General features: G+C 38.1%; 3 protein-coding genes across 6 annotated transcripts; all 3 read left to right on the forward strand.

Moving 5' to 3' along the window:
• Positions 1-1,403: 1,403 nt before the first annotated feature.
• Positions 1,404-7,070, forward strand: LOC103482274 (kinesin-like protein KIF20A). 4 transcript variants are annotated; one of them, XM_081601380.1, is made up of 18 exons: positions 1,404-1,480; positions 1,561-1,739; positions 1,840-1,935; positions 2,319-2,438; positions 2,508-2,646; positions 2,722-2,906; positions 2,994-3,087; positions 3,335-3,481; positions 3,555-3,666; positions 3,741-3,803; positions 3,932-4,078; positions 4,164-4,329; positions 4,413-4,577; positions 4,672-4,817; positions 4,909-5,074; positions 6,104-6,367; positions 6,437-6,556; positions 6,662-7,070. In XM_081601380.1, the coding sequence occupies exons 2-18, from the start codon at positions 1,662-1,664 to the stop codon at positions 6,881-6,883; spliced, it is 2,430 nt and encodes an 809-aa protein (XP_081457506.1). In that variant the 5' UTR covers positions 1,404-1,480; positions 1,561-1,661; the 3' UTR covers positions 6,884-7,070. The 4 variants fall into 4 exon arrangements, with proteins under 4 accessions (XP_081457506.1, XP_081457507.1, XP_081457505.1 ...); XM_081601381.1 differs by lacking the exon at positions 1,404-1,480 and having other exon boundaries at positions 1,508-1,739; positions 6,104-6,227; positions 6,300-6,367; positions 6,422-6,556; XM_008438324.2 differs by lacking the exon at positions 1,404-1,480 and having other exon boundaries at positions 1,509-1,739; positions 6,104-6,227; positions 6,300-6,367.
• A 953-nt stretch (positions 7,071-8,023) lies between these two features.
• On the forward strand, positions 8,024-13,872 carry rgs9bp (regulator of G protein signaling 9 binding protein). The gene is made up of 3 exons (XM_008438326.2): positions 8,024-8,667; positions 11,341-11,647; positions 12,135-13,872. The coding sequence occupies exons 1-3, from the start codon at positions 8,572-8,574 to the stop codon at positions 12,515-12,517; spliced, it is 786 nt and encodes a 261-aa protein (XP_008436548.1). The 5' UTR covers positions 8,024-8,571; the 3' UTR covers positions 12,518-13,872.
• A 566-nt stretch (positions 13,873-14,438) lies between these two features.
• Positions 14,439-19,606, forward strand: mcur1 (mitochondrial calcium uniporter regulator 1). The gene is made up of 9 exons (XM_008438329.3): positions 14,439-14,884; positions 15,335-15,451; positions 15,534-15,637; positions 16,613-16,714; positions 16,899-16,940; positions 17,105-17,176; positions 18,104-18,157; positions 18,232-18,346; positions 18,790-19,606. The coding sequence occupies exons 1-9, from the start codon at positions 14,602-14,604 to the stop codon at positions 18,843-18,845; spliced, it is 945 nt and encodes a 314-aa protein (XP_008436551.1). The 5' UTR covers positions 14,439-14,601; the 3' UTR covers positions 18,846-19,606.
• Positions 19,607-19,620: the final 14 nt, after the last annotated feature.

Raw genomic sequence — 19,620 nt, forward strand, 5'->3', positions numbered from 1 at the left:
GTGGAAGTAGCTTTAATAAGCTAAGAAATGAACATCTGAATCTGGGAATGTATTTGACTGATTCATTACACTAATTTAAGTATTTGAAACTAGAGCTCCCAGATATTGAAAACCCAGAATTAAGGTTCTTAGAGAATTGACTTAAAGCATCACTCTGTGTCTCTAGCCCCTTTCAGATCTTTTCATTTTATCTTCATGTGTTGCTATTGAAAAGTTTGAGGATTCATAGTGAAAACAAGCAAATCATAGGGTCATTAAAAAAACCTGTGAATGGCAAACAAGGAAGGTTTTATAAGACTAGGTGAAATAAAATGGAGATTAAACTTGAACATACAGGACAACACTTTTTAAAATGCAAATACAGGCAAATGTGGACCAAACAACATGTTGGAATGTCAGAAATGTAAAGTGGAGAAAGTTTGAAAAACAAGGCAAAGTTTAGTATAGATGAAGTGGAAAAAGAATCATTCTAATGAGATTTTCATTACCTTCTAAATGAAATACAAATGGCTAAAATGTATCATATAATCAAATTTACAGAGGTGCACGTATAATATGAGCCCAGATGGAAGTCAACTGTTAATTCAATTATATTTAGAAGTATATTACATTATTAAAGAGTTTCTAAAACATTGTTTATTTGAATTATCAGTGTGGTGAATAAATAGCAAATATCCAACACATTTCTCTCTCTCTCTCTCTCTCTCTCTCTCTCTCTCTCTCTCTCTCTCTCTCTCTCTCTCTCTCTCTCTCTCTATATATATATATATATATATATATATGGCCGCCCTCGGACCCATCGCCGAGCCCGCCAACATGCTGACGGAGCAGGCAGACGAGGACCTGCTGTTCGAGTGAGATATATATATATATATATATATATATATATATATATATATATATATATATATATATATATATATATATATATATGCGGTGTGAACTGGGCGTGTTTGCCTACATTTTCCAGATGAAATTGGGAAATGCTTGGAGTATGAGGAAGAGTTGACTCAGATGACTGAGAAGTGGGTTGAAAACTGGGTCTGCACCATTTACACACCAGCAGGGCTGTCTGAGGGGTGGGTGGGTGAAGATAAAGCTATTTTAGATAGATTTACAGTTGTTGCATGCCTAAAGCTGACTCAAAAACTAGAGCATATGCATTGCTTATCATGCGACCATTACACAAGTCTTTACTTTTTGAGATCAAAATGCTAAATGACAAGAAGAAACAAATAATCTGTCGAATTTATTAAAATCCAGTCAATCTTGAGAAGAAAAAGCATGATTATCAGAAATAAACAAAAGGTGCTTGCTTTGATGAGTAATCTCCAACCAAGGTGTTGATTTTCAACTAAAACTCCTCCTTTGCTTGTTCCTCATTGGTTCTAGCTGAGTCATTCGCCAGCTGACCATTAGGGAATGGACCTCAGTGTTGGAGCAGAAACCTCCTCTGTAGTTGGTCCCACAAGATGATGATGTGGGTAGGCTCACACCTGCTTCCAATAAAAAGTGATCACATGTCCCTTTGCCACTTTTCACCAGTATATCTTTTTGCAGGTAGTGGCAGAGTGGAAGCTCATTTCAGGCTGAAAAGTATTTGATTTCTCCTTGAAATCAAAGCTTTTCCTCAGTAAGAGCACTGTTTTGATTTCACCAAAATGGAAAGTAAGAACATGCAGCCCGCTGACATAGATCTGACTGGGGAGTTTTCTGTCTTCAGTCCTTCACTCCAACAGGTAAAGGTTTTTATAGCCTATTTCTGCTCCAATCAAATCACTTCAGACCGACAACGATGCCATTCTACCTGAAACATGTATGTTTATTTTCTCTGAATAGACTGCGATGTCTTCTGGTGCTGAGCAGCAGATGATGCAAATTTACCTCAGAGTTCGGCCCTTTTCCAAAGAGGAGCTCTCTGCCAACGAGGATCAGGTGCAGTTTTAGGCCTCAAGTAACCTTTTCATCTTAGTTCACATCCAAAGACGGTTCAACCAGAGTCTTGTTTACTGCCAGAGTTTTAGTTCTTGTCCAGCCAAGGCAAAGGGTTTAATGACTTCGCGTGTTGCATTAAAGTAACCATTCATTCACCAGTGCTGTTTCAGTGTTGCAATGGCTTCCATCTTCTAAAGAAAGCTCTTCAAAACAGGTCATTATCATGGAAAAGGTCACAAATGTGATTAGAAGCTATTTTACCCCCTTGGGTTTAAGGTACAATTGAAAGATTGGGCATCGACCCGTAAGTTATTGAGGCATCTTGAGTAAAGTTTTCATCTTAAATTATTAAACCGACCCATACCCCTTTCGTCTCTGGTCAGGACTGTGTTGTGATTGACGATGGCCAGACTGTGACTCTGAACGCACCGAAGGGATCTGCCACCAGGAAGAGCAGCGAGAAAGGAATTGGCTTGTCGATCCACAAGTTCTCCTTCTCAAAGGTTTTAAGCAAGCTCCGCACCTCTTTCAATATCTACGCATCAGATTTGGCTTAATTTTGCTGCCTCTAGGTTTTTGGACCCCAGACAACACAAGGCGAACTCTTCGAGGACGCGGTCAGAAGCCAAGTGTTTGATTTCTTGGAAGGAGAAAATGCTTTGATATTCAGCTATGGCGTAACCAATGCTGGGAAGACCTTCACAATCCAAGGTAAGTGTACAAGCACCCAACCCTCTGTGAATAATCGGGCACAATCCCTGAATTCAGACTTTGAAATGCATTTAGGAACACCAAAACATCCGGGGATTCTTCCACGGGTGTTGGATGCTGTCTTTAGCTACATTGGAGGTCTTCAGTACCATGGAATGGACCTAAAGCCATATCTGATGAATGGCGCCCAGTTTCTGGATCCTGACCAAGTCAAGCAGGAGAGGACTGCTAAAATGACCGTTCTTGCTTCAGTCAAAGAAGTGAAACCTTAGATTTACCTCCAACTTTTTACCAGTCACCTAAAAATGTCTCGGCATCGTTGTAACTTCGATGTTCTTGCTCTGCAGGAATGCGATCATCAAAGACTCAGCGGTAGTTCAGAGCCTTCGATCTTTTCAGATATCACTCTTTCATCATCATCTTCATCCAACAACCTGGCAGGTAGAACCCAACTTGGGGAAACAAATGCTCGTTAATTAATTTGCAACTAAAAACTTTCTTTTAGTTGCAAATTAACTAAAGAGAGGTAAATTTTTTATCCTTAAATTAAAAAAAGACATTGGGTCTTCAAGTCTGGCATGAAAATCCAACGTGTGTTTGCCAAGATGGTGGCAAACATTTTCTCTATTTTTCTATATTTATTTTTTGTCGCATAGCATCTACTATTTTTTTTGTTTCTTCATGGCAGAAGCCGGTGGCGACCAGTTTGCCCTGTGGGTGGCTTTCTTTGAAATCTACAACGAGTGTGTGTATGACCTCCTCCAGCCATCTCAGTCCAAGAAGCGCTCCCCTCTTCGCGTGTGTGACGACGGGGCTGGAAATGCTTATGTGAAAGGTGTGAAACATGCAAATACAAATGCAACATTTGACTTTTGCAGTAACTTAAAGACTCTTTATCTGACTTTAAGATCTCAAATGGATTAACATCCAAAACCTGAGTGAAGCCAACAAATTGCTGCAGTTTGGAAATAAGAACAGAAGTGCTGCAGCCACTAAAATAAACCAGTCATCCAGCAGAAGGTGAACTAGTAATTTTTTCATCTATTTTGTTGGAATTGGGTCTGTGTGTTTATTTTCTTTTTTTTTTTTTACAGTCACAGTATATTCACCATGAAGTTGCTGAAGATCGACAGACAAACAGTGGAAAGGATTTCTGAGTAATATTGATATCAGATCAGGACATCCTAACTTCTGAAATTTAAATCTCAACATGAAGGCTGCAAAATATAATTAAAGATTGTCCTTTTCTTGTTTTTTTGTTTTTTTTGGTGAATAACATTTCCAGGTTCTCTCTCTGCGACCTGGCTGGTTCGGAAAGATGCAACAAAGCGAAGACATTCGGAGAGCGGCTGAAGGAGGCTGGGAACATCAACAATTCCCTCCTTATTCTGGGAAAATGCATCAGTGCCCTCCGTAGCAGTCAGGCTGACAGGTAAAAGGAGTTGGAAGCTGGTTGCTAACTGTTGGGTTTACATTTACTTTTTGTTTAACTGGGACAACTTTGTGTCTGTGTCGAGAACGAAGGTCGCCTACATTCCGTTCCGAGAAAGCAAACTCACCAAGCTCTTCCAGGCTTTCTTCTGTGGCAAAGGAAGAGCCGCGATGATCGTCAACATCAACCAGTGTGCGTCCACTTATGACGAGACCCTCCATATTATGAAGTTCTCTGCCGTCGCCAAACAGGTTAGTTCAGGCAAGTGGACAACAAGGTCATTCCCAATTAGAATGAGACTTTATGCAACAAGTGCTTTTTTTTTCCCCCCCAGGTGGTTCAGGTGATTCCAGACAAACCTGCAGAGTCTTCAGTCCCTTGTCTGGTTGGCCGGGATGGGAAGCCATTGATGAAGAATGGCGTTCTGGAGGGCTACCCATCTGAAGATGAGCTGTTTGAAGAAGAGGACGAAGCGGACATGTCTTTGCTGCCACAAAATGTAAAACTAACAACTAGCTTACTTCCGCTATTAATATTCTTGACGTTTGTGGCTCTAATGAAAACTCTTGTCTGCATGGATTTCTCTTTTTAAGGATAAGGATCTTCTGAACATAATTGAGAACCTCCGAACTAAATTTCTTGCCGAGCGAAGGAAGAACCTGGTCCAAGAAATGGAAATCCGTAAAGAAATGGGGGATGCCATGTTGCAGCAGCTCCTGGAGAGCGAAGAACTCCGCATGTATGCTCAGTGCTGTTTAGATTCATCTTGGGTGGTTCACTTTAACAAGCCATTGTTGTATGAATATATATGTATATTTTTATCCTTAAAGCCGGGAGGCTGAGGAGCTGAAAGAGAGTTATGCAGAGAAACTGGAGAACACATTTGAGATGTACAAAGATGCGATCAAGGATCACGCTTATCAGAGTGCGATGAGCAACCTGGAGGATAACTATGTGCCGCTTGACGCATTCACTGCTGAACAGGAGAAAGCTGAGGTAATCTTTTTTTTTTTTTTTTTTTTTTTTTTTTTTAACCCCACAGTGAATTAAAACATTTGAAATGTTCTTTCACATTGAAAGAACTTTTATAGAAGTGATCCAAACAACAACAAAAAGACAGATTAAATACAAAGGGGTGATTATGAAAGACTATTTCATATTTATAACTGCAACTGGCTAAACTCAAATTGCAAAATATAGTGGTGGTAGTTTATAGCTTAAGTCATTGGTATTACAGCTCCTTGATTGGTCCCAGCTTAGCAACCATGAAATTGATTACATTCAGTTTTGATACTTGCATATTTATACATATGCTAGTATACTATGTATAAATATACATAGTATACTTGGTTTCAAAGGTTTTGTGCCATCCTCATTTACATTTTTGTTTTTTTTAACATTTGTCACATTTCAGTAGTCTTCAGTGTTTCCGAACATTAAACCAACTTGAGGGTGGTGTGGTGATGCAGGGGTTAAGCACAAGGAGGCCTTAGTCCGTTCGATTCCCGACCTGGTGACCTTTCCCACATGTAGTCCCTCTCTCTCTTCACCTACTTGCCTGTCTTAGCACTTTCAAATAAAGGCCACTAGAGCTGAAAAAAAAAACCTTAAATATTACATAAAGATGAGGCGAGCCTACAAATCATACAGTTTTAAAATTGTTCATTAATGAAGTTTTCTATGCATATTGGTGTGCACATTTAATAATTTCCATGTTATTACTTCTCACTTAATTACACAAATATAACCGATCTCCACTACCACATAAACAAGTTGCAGATTATTTCACTTGTCCATTATTATGTTGATTGATATCACAACACTGAACTACAATAGTTATGTATACTTGCTTTTCTCTTGTTTTTTTTGTCCTCCTTTACCTAAAAATAATAGAACTCATTATCCAAAACATAGGACAGAACTTTAAACATTTTAAGTTGGCAACTGGCTACATCACGTGACATATTTTACAATGCAGTTTCTATTTATAAATATGATTTTTTTTTTCTTTTTGTTTTTTGGTAGGCGCTCAGATGTAAAGTGTCTGAGTTGGAGGACTTGCTGTCCAGCATACAAAGAGGCGTTTCTCCAGTGCTGAGAGTGGATCAGTGGTCTCAGACGGAACCTTTGCCAGATGCAGGAGAAATGGGTAAAATGTTTCCTCTCTCTCGTTCTGAGATCTCGAGATGCGTTGATGTTAAATTACTTTTTGCCCACACAGATGATCGAATCAAACGTCTTTGCCAAGAAAACAGTGCCCTTGAGAAAATGTGTGAGGATAATAAACAGGTAACGGTGTCAGAACCTCTCACTTGGAGACTGTTTAAACTCATAATGACGTAGATGTTTGGTCTTCAGCTCATTTTATATTTGGAGAAAAGGCTGGTGGATCTTAACCAAACTCTGCAGCACGTCCAGGATGATTTTCTGGAGAAATCGGATGATGTGGAGGCTCTGCGGAAGACTGTTGACGAACAGGTGAGACGATGTCGCCGTCACGGACAGAGTTCAGAAACTTCCCACGGTTGCGGTCGTCTTTTGAGTGTAAAATGTTTTGTGCTTCTCCCATGGATTGGACAACAGTCCAAATCCATGGGAGAAATTCTGTGCCAGAATGCTGAAAAGGACAAGGAGATCGCCTCGCTTAAGGCTGAAATCGAAAAGCTCTCCCAGAAGTCTCCAGTGCAGCTCAAGACCAAGACCAGGAGAGGCTTACTGGCCAACATCAAGGAGGTGGTTTCATCCCCTAGGAGGGGCCCGTCCAGCAACAGCCTTGTGAAGCCTCCCAGGACTCCCAAGTACTGAACATCCCACCGTCTGTGCTTTGGTGTTTTTTAAGTGTAACTTTGTATCTTAGTGACTTAACTCGGCAAAATGTTTGAGTTTATTGAACTGAGAAGTTCTACACAAAGTTTCAAATGTAATTTATTTTCAAATAGTTTGTTTTACATTTTAAATGTTTTTGTTAATAAAATTCTATTGTTGATCCCCATTTCTTGACATTGTAATCATTGACTTAATTTGACTTGATTTAAAATACCAGAACACAGCAATTTCTTCCAAACTGCTTTCCTCACACAAACATCTTGCTCCCTGACCTCCCTGTTCATTAGGATTAAATTAAAACACAGGTGGACTCCAATTGTTAATGGGAGTGGGAACTCCAGCATTAATTTGACATCAGACCAGCTTTCTAGCTCAAAAGTCAACATGGTGATGCCTGTAAACATTGTTTGAAATGGTTCCTAAAACATTTTTAGCTTTACTTAAACAAATGTCACTTTTTAGGCCCTTCCGGTAGGCTAATTCCTTGCTGTCTGTAGTCGATGCTAGCACCTGCCATATTGAAACGTGAAGTTCGTCATATTGGCGAGTTGCTCCCATTCTCCCACTGGGAAATCCTACTTCAGAGGGCTTTTTTTTCCTACTGGGTAGTCAGAATTTCCCAGTTCAGAGTATAACTGGAATGCAGCATAACTTGGTGACATTGGACAGAGCTGGGTTTTACCAAATTATAACATAATCAGGGCCGGCTTTACAAGGACGTGGGCCATGGGCTGGATCCAGTTTAGGTGACCAATCCACTAAAGAAAATTTATTTTAATAGTACATATTACAGCAAATATGTCAATAGGTAGGCAGTAACTCCCATGTTACCAAAGGAATTGACTAATTTTATCATTTTCAAAGACTTGAATTTTGTTTGTATTCATAAAAAATCCAAAATACTAATACAACTCCCCTAATTTGGGCAGATAAGCTTTGTATAAATTACAATGTTTCCAAAACATGTATTATTTAAAAAAGAAAAATTGGGACCTTGGGCTGCTACCCCTGTAAGCCTTCTCTAAAGTCTGGCCTAGATAATAAATGTATTGAACTAAAGGTGGAAATATTCATAAGTTAAAACTCCATCACTACTTTTTTTTTTTTATTGCACATTTATTTGTATTTTTTCTAAGTGGATGCGCTATACTACGAACCCTAGCCATGGGACGACTGCGTGAAGTGCAGCACGTTGACCTTTACAGATGAGTGAAGGAGGTGTATCCTGTATGGAGCGCTTGAGGTAAGGGAGCAGAGCCTCCTCGGTTAGTGAAAGGACCATCGTGGCTCAGGCTGCCAGCTGCTCTCCTGTCTCGGTGATGGTTAATGAGATTAGCAGTCCGTCTTAGCCTGCGTCAGTGCAAAGGGGTCAATCACTGGATTATCATCTTGCTTAAGAGTTACATCAGTTTAATATACTTTTTTCTTTATTGCTTTCACTTTCCAAAGCATATTCAGCACGTACAATTGCACTTTATCCGCAGATGGGGGTGCTTCGCTCTGCAACATGCTTCGCCTCGGGACCGAGCGCGTCCGGGCTCTCGGGCGCTGAATGAGGCATCTTCCAGGGAGAGAAGAGGAGCCGGGGCAGCTGGAGAAGTGAAGGGCAGTGGGGCCGAGATCTCGCCTGCTGTGGCAGAGTCTGAGACTCTGTGCAAATCATCCCCATGCCTCTTGTAAATAACAAAGTTGGCGATGATTGCACGGCGAGTGGAGACAAGGCTTTGGCCGATGGAAAGGCGCTGGTGGACTCGTTGATAAAGGTAAGCGGCAGCAGGCTTTTATTCATGCTTTCATAGCTGAAGTTGATGCTGTGACCCAGTTCTAGCATGTCAGGTTCTACCAACAATAATAAAGTCTTTGTGAACATTTGTTTTAGATGTTTGATCTTAAAACATAGCCCCAAAAAGAATGGAAATATGTGTAAAAAAAAAAAAAGATTTTTAAACATAATTTGCTATTTTAAATACATCCTCACTCTCTCACTATGCCCAGACATGATCATACACAAAAACAGGAAAAAAATCTTTCCCCCCCGCAGCTAAAAGAGCACTCTCTTTGAAAAGAATCTCCCAGTCCAGTGCATCTTTGTGCTCCTCTATTAGCTAATGTCATGGTCCTGCCATGCAATACTGTCCCCACACTTGGTATCAAATATAATTTTTTTTTCTTTTTTATAAACATTTTCTTGTAGTTTTGTCTATTACTTTAAAGTTTAAACATATTTAAATAAGGATTTTATATCTTCCTGCTTAATGAAATAAATGTATTGGTGCTGAGACCACCTTCATGTCACCACCAAAATATATATATATAATATAAAATTTTATTTTAAAATGTGTTACATGAACTGACTTTTCCTCTGAATACTGTCATCTCTGATTAACCATGCATGAATATGTTACTATATTTTATTTATGTAACATACTTTGGTGATTAAATTGAACAAAAATCAATTATATAAATAAAGAGTTATTACCATGTTGCATCACAAAAAAAAAAAAAATGGGGGCCTCTTGTACTCTGGTCCACAAGGTTGTTTTGGCTTATCTAGAAATAGATCCACGATAATGGGATTATATCTAATATTTTTAATGAATGAAACCATGGCTGCTAATCACCTGAGGCTAAGCTAATGGTTCTTTATAAAACCCATGAACTGCATGATAAATATCATACCAGACAAACTGTACCTTTTTTTCAGAATACCTAGGTCCTTAAAAGTTCAGTCAATGAAATGTTGCCCCTACAAGTCCAAATTTGTATAATATGTATTATAGTTTTACTGCACTGACTAAAGTTGTTGTAGGGATGTCTTTGGGACATTTGCATTGCCGTTTATGTATTTGCTAAGATGACTAATAGATAACGTTTAACGGAGATTAGTGGTGCTGTGGTTCACGTGACATGAAAAGCCGCGGCATATCAGTGTTTATCTACAGCACCTTGCAAAAATATTCACACCCTGGAACTTTTTTTTGCATTTTGTCACATTACAACTACAGACCTCAGTGTAAATATTTAAGATTTTATGTGAAAGAGCAGCAGAAAGTACTGCCAATTTCTAAAGAGGAAGTAAATGAATGTGCACTACTTATTTATCAAACTTCTTCAATTGAAATCTGAAAAGTGTGACTCTCTTTGTGTTTGGAAATCGGATGTCCAGAGTTCCCAGTCAGGGATGTAAAAAGAACATTTGTCAGACTGAGAAGACCCGAGTTCAGCAACCAATAAGGCAGCTTCCTGTTTAAAACATAGGAGAAGTCGCAATTAGAGACTATTTATCAGCACTACAACTGGTTTTTAGAGTTTTTTATGTACACATCACCCTAACAACACCATCCCCACTGTAAAACATGGTGGTGGCAGCATCATGTTTTCAAGATGTTTTTCTTCACAGGGAAGCTGGTCAGAGTTGATGTGAAGACAGATGAAGACAATGACAAAAAACATGAGGCCAGAGCTACTGTGGAGTAGTTTAGATCAAAACATATTCTTGTGTTAGAATGACTCAGTCAAAGTCCAAACCCAAATCCAATTGCAAAGCTTTAAAAACTGATGATATTTAAAGATTTTAGTCCAACTGATCTTCAGTTTTAAAATAAATAAATAAATTATTTATTCAAGAAAAACATTTGGTTTCTAGGTGTGCAAAGCTGGAAATACGGACCAAGAGACTTACAGAGACATACTTTATCAAACTGCTTAAAGTGGTTTGATAAAGTATGGATTTAGGGAGAATTAATATAAAAGCACGCCAGACTTCTCAGGTTTCTTTTTGTAAAAAAACAAAGACTTATTTTTCTATAAAACAATTATGAGCTACTTTGCATATTATACCATTCTACTGAAATATATCAAAGGTTTGAGGTTGGAAATCTGGAAAAGTTCAAAAGATGTCTAAATATGGCGGCTGTTTGAATGCTCTGTTTGAATTGTTAATTCCCAGGTGAAACGATAGCTAAACCAAAAACAGATATATGAACACTATGGTATACTGACATACTTTTCTGGGAGAATAAGTTTTAATGTGAATTTTTTCTTGTTTATAGTCACTGAAATTCAGCATCTGTGTGTGTGTGTGTGTGTGTGTGTGTGTGTGTGTGTGTGTGGTGTGTGCGTGTGCGTGTGTGTGTGTGTGTGTCTGCGTGCGTGTACTTGTTTTTGTGGTCTTAAAGGGTCCAAACCACAGGAACCCACCACAAAGAGGAGCCCTGTGTCTTCATGGGGCCCAAAATCCAGTGTGTGTATGGTGTGACAGGAATCATTAATTTTGTTGTCTTTTAAGAAAAGATACAACGAAACACTAGGTTTGCAACACAGTTACTCTGTTTTTAACATGTAATATTGTTTTATGTGCTGTCCTTGATTAAACAAATTCAAATTGAATTGAGTTGACGATATAAATCCCTTTTTTTTTTCTCTCTCTCTCTCAGGTTGTGGCTTGCTACCGGCATTTAGCCTCATGTGTGGGTGGTTGCACAGACAGCCTGCAGCTCCGCGATGAGTTGAGGCAAACGAGAGAAAAGGCCCAAAAGTTGGCCGGGGACATCTGCCACCACCTGACCTCACACCTCAGGGACAAGAGCCTGCCCGATGGACAGCGCAAGGAGATGGAGCTCCTCTGGGTGGCCTTCTCCTCATGCCTGGAGCTGCTGCACGTTGACATGTGCAAAGTTTTGAACATCAGCGGCATTGTCTCGCTAGCCGACTCTGCATCACTTGTGCATACTGGCCTGGAAGGTAGGTAATAATCTGAATGCGTCACTACCCGACCCTTGTGAAGTCAACGCAGAGAGCTAGGTTGGTCAAGCTGATTGGTCAGCAGGCCAGTCAGCATGTTTGAGAAAGAAAAATGCTTTCTCAAACATGTTTTGCATGTATGAGAAACCATGCAAAACACGGCTTAAACAGAGAATTGTTGAATTTATTGTATTACTTTACTCTCACTGTTTGATACCAACAGTATCAATCATCTAAGACCAAAGTTTTAGATGAGTTAACACCATTAGAGGGCGAGGATGTTAAAATGAAAGTTTTAACATCCTCACTGGTGCTTTAATTTAGATGCTGCTGTGATAACAGCAGGAAGCTGCAGTTTAGGAGTGCTCCATTTAGGCTAAAACAATGTGATCAACAAATAGTTGTTGTCAGAATATCTATTTGTTCTCATTAAAACTTTTCATAGTTTTTATGTTCAAAACACGGTTTGTCACCCTTCGCTCAACAGGAGGATGCAGTGACGTAGCGGCCCGGGCCCTGAGTTTGCCCAACCTGAACCAGGCTCAGACGGATTCCCTTCCTGCTGGCCTCGAGAGCCAGGAGTGCAACACCATGGAGCTGGAGATCAGTCAGATTGACCGCATGATCGATGACATGGAGATGAAAGTCAATGTGCTGCGTTGGTTGGTGGAGCCCCACGGGCCGCAGTACGCAGACCCCCTGAGCAGCACTGACAGCGCCTCCATGGCTCTGCTGTCCATAGACGAGGAGCAGCAGGCCCCCACATCACAGCCCCTGTGCCAGCGCAGCCACATATTTGTGCTCTTACTGCTGCTTGGTGTTTTTTTCGTAGCGGCCACTTTATCTCTCTGTATTTTTTTTTTCTCATGAGCAAGACCTTAAGAAATTTAAATTGATCATCTTTTTCTGAAAGTGAAGAAAAATTACTTATGTGTTTAAACAGTGTACCAGACTTAATCCAGATGCAAGCTAGTACACAATTTTTTACACTACATCTAACTAAATACTTTGATTTTTAAGTATGCCACTTAGGACTTGATTCATAATCTGAAATTGAGTGTAGCCCAGATGGTGAATTTTCCTTTTGTTCTCTGCTCTCTGAAGTTATCAGTAACAAGTTGGAAAAATCAACTGGATCGCCTCCTGAAGTTGGATGTCCCTGAACAACCCTGAACATAGCATTATTAACTTGTTAAATCAATAACACATTCATGTAGCACTATCACATTTTTTGTAAAAATATTCCTCTAGGGCCAAAATGAAATCCTCAATTATTGCTAGCTTGCAAGACCAATAACTGTAAGCTTGCATGGCTAAAGGCTGCTAGCCTAGTTATTAAAACTACATTCTACTTGCTCTCAAGTTAGAGACTGAAAAACAAAATCAAGAACATCCTTAAAATCTGAATTTGTTTGTCTCTAACAGCTAAAAATGCAACATATCTTCCATGGATGTATGAATTTGTGACGGTTGCGTAAATAAGCTAGCTATTGATAAGAACTTTTGACAGTTTGAGTCTTGTTAAACCTTTGGTGCACATAGAGCTATGAAAATCTATTTTTCCGAACATGTCCTTTCAATGTTTTGAACACATTAAATGAAGAGAGACATGTGATTGACAGCTTGTGTTGCTACTAGTAGTTGACAATAAACCAAAGAGCAAATCTCAGTGGAAATCCCACAGATTTCTACTGAGGCTCCTATATGAGCCGCGGGGAAGTTCGCTGGGAAACTGGAGCCAAGATTTAGTTTTTCTCTGTTAAATGTAATAAAGTAAGTAAGACAGAAAAGCTAACATTTCTGTACATTTTGCTTAATGATTGGAGGGGAAAAAAAGAAGCTAGAATGACACTTGCAACTTATTTATTCTGATTGCCAATGTAAGCCCATAGGTGCTTATGCTTGGCAGAGGATGTGATAATTTATCTTTTTTGTATATAATCAGCACTCTAAACTAAAGGACTACAATGATATAAATACATCTACTATGGATAATGAAAGTATAAAGTTTGACGAAACCCTGTTGTCGTTTTTCTTTTTTTTCCCCAGAGGGACAATTTAATAAGATCTACTTTTGAAATGAGGTTTCATTAAAGCAAGCGAGCGCACCACCAACACGGGATAGTGTTTAACATTTATGAATCTTTAAATTGTCATACTAGCACTGGGAACATGCAACGGATTCCTGTCAGAGAAAGAAATTAAAGAAAACAGTGTAAACATTGTTCATTGAGTTGTGTTATTTAGTGTGTTATTTTTAATGGACCAGTTATTGTGTAGGTTTTGCAGCTATAGACAAATTAGTAATTATCATGGGTAAGGGCAAATATGTCTTCTTTGGACTCAAATGATTGCTACTGCTTGATCTATACATGAAAAATTTACAATAGAATATTCATTCTGTGTTGCCTTATTATGAAAGCTTTTGTTTAGGTAATATTGAAGAATTTTAATTATCACTTCTCAGTCCCCACCTTTAAAATTAACCACATTTTCAATCTCATGGTGTACAATGAAAAAAATGTAGGCAAATAGTTTAGTAAATACTTTTAGCAATTTATCTGCATAAGCGGAACCTATAGACAGAATTTGTGCTCATGTCCTGATGTTCTTTATGCACTCGCCTCCTGTAAGCACAGGAATTATTAGATATGAAATATAGGTCTACTACATAAGCATAAATATAGTTTTGTGTTTGAAATATTGGGAAAAGTCTGGAATAATTTTTAAATAAATTTGTAATCATGCAAACTGCACGATTGGCGTGTTGTGCGCTTTATTTTGACAGGCGAGACAGGAAGTGTACAGGTCAAACTTAATTGACAATGGGCCATTTACTGGGTGAAATGCGTCGATGACAAAACGAAAAGGCGATATCAACACTTCGGAGATTGTTAACAGACAGGGGATCTGCTTTGGGAAGGACTTTCTCCACAACGACGCAAACTTTGACCATGGTGCTGAAACAGCAGCCTCGGCTGCTGCTGAAGCGCTTCCGTCTGAACCAATCACAGAGGCGCTTTGACCCCGCTGCTTTAATCCAGGACAGGGCTAGTAGGTGTGCAGCAGCACTAGTATCGACCATTTCCCCGGTTCTGTGGAGTCTGACAGCTGGCAGCACCTCAGTTCTCACCGCTACATCTCCGCCTAACTCTGAGCGGCAGCCACTAAGATGGAGAAGAGCTCCAGGACTGAAGGTTACGGTTTTCTCTGCCCTGAGAAACATCTCCGTACGAGGTAAAGCTGCTAGCTTCTTCGGTCATTGAGTTTATTCAGGTCTAAAATGTGATAACGTGCAGTATTAAACCTTCTCTGAAGACTTTTAAACTCCTAACTTTGTTTAAAACGTAAGTGTTGAACGCGTACTTAAAGTTTTTCAAAATAAAAGCTCTTCAGGTCAGTTCAGATCACATTGACGGCTTTAATATATAAATAGTTTAAAAGACATGTTTTGCGAGGTTAGCCATTTTATGAATGCCTCAGTATCTATTAGTCAGCACAGCGCAGGCCACTTCAAAGTCTTTTTGCTGTTTTAATATCAACCCATGCCCATATAACACTGTTCTGTTTCCATAACACAAATTTATTGCTCGCATTCCATGTGTGTTTGTGCAACAGCAAGTTACAAAACTAAATAAAATGTAAATATCTTTAAAGTTTTGATAAATTTGTTATTTTCCCCTTCAGAACTGAATACCTCCTCCAGGGTCTTCCAATACGATCTGAAACCAGACATACCAAAAGCCGAAGGCCGCAAGCTGTTTTTTGACACTCACGCAGTTGTGCGACTCCTTGAGGAAAATGGTTTGCAACTTGCATCTTTTTGAAGTGTTGAATTATTTTTTTTTAAATGTAATTGTGGTAATCTCCATTTTTTTTATATCAGGATTCAGCACTCAGCAAGCTGAAGTGTTGGTTAAAGTGCTGATGGGGACGACAAACTCTAACATGGATTTGGTTTATACTGACATGGTGACTAAAGTGCAACAGGTGAGACTCTGAACGATTGTGCACACCGTATATGTGGTTTTCATTTAGCAAGTACAAAATCAACAGGTGTCCAAATTTTTTGGCCAAGCTGAAATAACTCTGGGGGGGAGGAGGGTCACAAACTTTTTAGAATTTTTGTTTTTAATAATAATTGCAAAAACCATCTTATGTTTTCATTTTTACCTGAAACCAAACATGACGGCTGTCACATTTCTCCAGGCAAGTGATTGATAACACACACACACACACACACACACACACACACACACACACACACACACACACACACACACACACACACAGATGCTTTACTGGTTTGCCAGATAAAAAAATAAATAACAACAACAAACGGTATCCTAAGTTTTCCAGGTAGATCAGATTTTTCTACATTTTTTGTTTTTCCTTTTGACAACCAGAACAGTATATGGCTCACTCTTGCTTCATTTTGAATAGTTTATTAAACAGGGATTTCCAAGTCTGCATTTTAGTAAAAATGGTTGTTTTTACAAAAATTTTATACAATTAAAAGCAAAAAAAAACTTGTTGCACCTTACATTTTCCATTTTAGTATCTTAAATTGTCTGTATTTTATTTTTATTTTTTTGAAAGGCTGCATCCTAACATTGTTTTTAAATCTGCATCCACTGCCTGAACTGCCAAATCCAAATTTAGGCTATTCTTGAATTCTGATCAAGAGCCACCCAAAGTCGCTTCAAGAGCCACACATGGCCCACTCCCCGCACTTTGAACACCTCTGCAATAAGGCTTCACCCCCCACCTCCACAATAAATGTGTTATTTAAAAATAAATAACACATTTATTTTTACAATTGAATCATGACTGTTTATGTTAAACACATTAAACAGAGTATGATGCCAACAAAATTTTATTGCACTGCCAGGTGAACCAACAACAATCAAATCTTATCTTGAGTCACTTTTTAATTGTCATTTTTTTGTTTTTGTTTTTTTGCAGGAAATCATGTTGCAGCAAGTAATGTCTAAAATAGCAGTTGTAAAAAAGGACATGATTATCCTTGAGAAGAGCGAGTTCTCCACTCTTCTCACAGAAAATGAGGTAAAAAACAATTATCAAGAAGGTTTTTTTTTACCTTACTTTGTGCTCAGAGCAGCTGGTTGGTTTATTACATGAACCAAAGCTTATCTTGCTTTTTTTGTAGATTACTCTAAATGACTGTGGAGTGTTTTGTGTTACGTTTCTGGTCTGACTGCTTCGGGTTTTTTTTTTTGCTATTTCTCAGAAACTCAAGATCCAGTTATTGCAGCTCAAAGTCCAACTGGCTGTAAGTGCTTATTTGTATTTTCTTTTTAACTCTGTTGTTTTATTAATACCACCATAGAAACCATGCAAAGCAAATGGTTTAAATTTAGTTCTTCTTAATTGAAACTCAGCATTATTTTCCCTTGTCGGGTTCCCTGTTCTTTCCACTTCTCTTCCGTCTGGCAGGATGTGATGAACAAAGTACGCTCGAATAATATTTTGGACCTGAATTTGGAGAAAAGCCGCGCAAAAGAGCTGGTGAGTTTTATAGCCGGGTTCAGACCAATTTCTATAAAGGATGTAGATCTATATTAGATATGGTAAACTGATTAATAATGGCCTGAGGATCTTTATGACACTATCGACTTCAATGCAGTTGCACTAGACACTGTTGGCTCTCTTAAAATGCTCATTTCAGTCAGAGCTTTGCACATTTAGACAGATTTGTAGGTGATTTGGATGACTACCCCCTGCCCCCAATAACTACCCCTTTGAAGGAACTTAAAATGTTTATTGCATAAGAAAAAGAAAACTTTTTTGAAAAGTTACATCACTGTTTTAATCATCCCTATATCACTGGGTTTATTTATAGAGCTATATATTCCTTTGACTCTCAGTTGTTAAGGTTTCACGAAATTCTTTGAATGAAACATTTGAATTTTTTTTTCTTTTTAATAAATACAGTTCATGTTAACCTTTCCCAGTATTGTTGTCTCTGTCTTAAGGATAACTGCTTTTATCCGGTTTAGCTCTCTGTTAACAAAAAAATTAGTTTCATCCAAATGCCTGGATTGGGTGTTTTTGTCATGTAAACATGACATTAATTTGTTGCCAATTAAAAACAGATTTGAAAACCTGGCCTGGATTTCAACATCAGACATGTTTGTGGTTAAAGCTTGACATTTAAATATGGTGACTGAACTGCTATTTTTAATAATTTTTTTTTAATAGAGACCAGGGATTCTGCTTTCAAACTCTGAATTTCAGAGTTTTAGGCTTAAAAATTGGGTTAATATAACTTAATCCTGTTCCTTGGAGCCAACTCTCTGCTCCAGTACATCAGATTAAAATGTCAGCATTACGTTCTGTATAAGTCTGTTAAGGGATACGTCTGTTAATTAACCATTTATTTAAGCCAGATGTGGCAGCATTAAAACATTTAACCTAAAATGTTCTTCTTTCCAGAAAGCACAACATGAGAAGAAGCTTCTGGAAACAAGAACTGAAATTCTGGAAATGGTTTGTATAAATGTTATACAGTTTTTAAAAAAACTATTTTTTACTGTATTTTTTCTAATTGCATTTTTGTGCAGACAGCAGAGCAGGATCGCCATCTAACCCAAATAAACATGAAAATAGACACTGAAGTAGCTGGTCTGAAAACCATGCTGGAGTCTCATAAACTGGATACCATCAAATATCTTGCTGGTAAGAAATGGTAATTTATTGGAGTTAGGAAAAATGTTCAAGTGTTTTAGAATCTTTCAACACTAAAATCATTAACAAAAAAACCTCCGAAATTTTGCGATTATTTTCAATTTTCAAGAGAAAACAAGGACATTTGTGAGTAGGGAAAGTTGAAAATGTGTGAGAGGAAACTCAGAAATTGTGAGATTAATCGGAGTATTCATAAGTGCTTAAATGTGAGGAACCCATTTGGGGCCTTTGGGAAATAATCAACTTAATATTGTTTCAATTAAGTAATTATTCCTATTAAATGGACAATTTTCTCAAATCTATTTCAGTCCATCACTCTTCTATGTGTGTTTGTGGAATGACCTCTTCAGTGATGCAACCATAAAAACTGTTATAAATGTAATAAGATACTGCTCTTTAATAATGACTTCTTCCCATTTTTCTTTATCCTCCAGGTTCGATGTTCACCTGTCTCACTGTGGTTTTGGGTTTTTGTCGTCTTTGGATGTGAGAGAAAGTTGACAAAAACTGTCGACTCCAACGATGCAGTCGACAGTGAAGCCAAGGAACGTACCAGCTAAAGAGCAGCTGTTTCATGACGAATCTCAATTATGTTGTTTTATTCCCGTTATTATTATTTGTGTTTACGGACAATCCAAACACTTCTGATGTTTAAAAAAAAAGAAGAAGTTATTTTTCCACTTTTTCTTTCATTAATACTTTGCATTTTCTCTACCAGTTAAAACCAGTTGTGTGTTACTACAATGGTTCTAAGTTTCTCTGAAGGTGATAGATGCATTTAATAACACTTATTTCCTACCAGTATTTATTCATAATGACGGCTTGTTTCCTCTGCAAACTCAAGATGTCAAAGAACTCAAGTGATGTTGTGATGCACTGAAAGTTGTTCTGGTAAAAAAACAAAAAATGTCCATGTACCTGTAATTGAATATTGATGAACTCTTAGTAACATAATTATCTTTGTTTCAGTAAATCTCATCTGGTCATCAGTAAAACCTTTTGACGAAAATAAATGTATTGTAGGTGCATATTAGTTATTCTGCTGGTAGCAATTTTATTTATTTATTTTTTACATATTTTCAACAAAGCCAATTCACTACTGGCATCTCTTTTAATCGAAGCATTTTTAAAATGTAAGCATATTTTTGTACCCTGTAAATGTTTTTATGCATATCACGCTGTACATGTTTATTACTAAAATCTGTTGAATTAATTTTCAGATTGAAATAAAGTTGTATTTGACCAACCTTACTTGAAATCATCTC

The sequence above is a fragment of the Poecilia reticulata genome, chromosome 20, assembly GCF_904066995.2.
Source record: "Poecilia reticulata chromosome 20, P_reticulata-male-v2, whole genome shotgun sequence".
Lineage (NCBI taxonomy): Eukaryota > Metazoa > Chordata > Actinopteri > Cyprinodontiformes > Poeciliidae > Poecilia > Poecilia reticulata.

Excerpts from the sequence above, each read along its gene's own strand:
- mcur1 (XM_008438329.3), top strand. The coding sequence starts at position 14,602 with ATGGTGCTGAAACAGCAGCCTCGGCTGCTGCTGAAGCGCTTCCGTCTG. Across the intron at positions 14,885-15,334 it reads GAGAAACATCTCCGTACGAG|AACTGAATACCTCCTCCAGG; the intron begins GTAAAGCTGCTA and ends TTTCCCCTTCAG. Across the intron at positions 18,158-18,231 it reads GAACTGAAATTCTGGAAATG|ACAGCAGAGCAGGATCGCCA; the intron begins GTTTGTATAAAT and ends ATTTTTGTGCAG.
- rgs9bp (XM_008438326.2), top strand. The coding sequence starts at position 8,572 with ATGCCTCTTGTAAATAACAAAGTTGGCGATGATTGCACGGCGAGTGGA. Across the intron at positions 8,668-11,340 it reads TGGTGGACTCGTTGATAAAG|GTTGTGGCTTGCTACCGGCA; the intron begins GTAAGCGGCAGC and ends TCTCTCTCTCAG. Across the intron at positions 11,648-12,134 it reads TGTGCATACTGGCCTGGAAG|GAGGATGCAGTGACGTAGCG; the intron begins GTAGGTAATAAT and ends TTCGCTCAACAG.
- LOC103482274 (XM_081601380.1), top strand. The coding sequence starts at position 1,662 with ATGGAAAGTAAGAACATGCAGCCCGCTGACATAGATCTGACTGGGGAG. Across the intron at positions 3,667-3,740 it reads AACCAGTCATCCAGCAGAAG|TCACAGTATATTCACCATGA; the intron begins GTGAACTAGTAA and ends TTTTTTTTACAG. Across the intron at positions 4,079-4,163 it reads CGTAGCAGTCAGGCTGACAG|AACGAAGGTCGCCTACATTC; the intron begins GTAAAAGGAGTT and ends GTCTGTGTCGAG.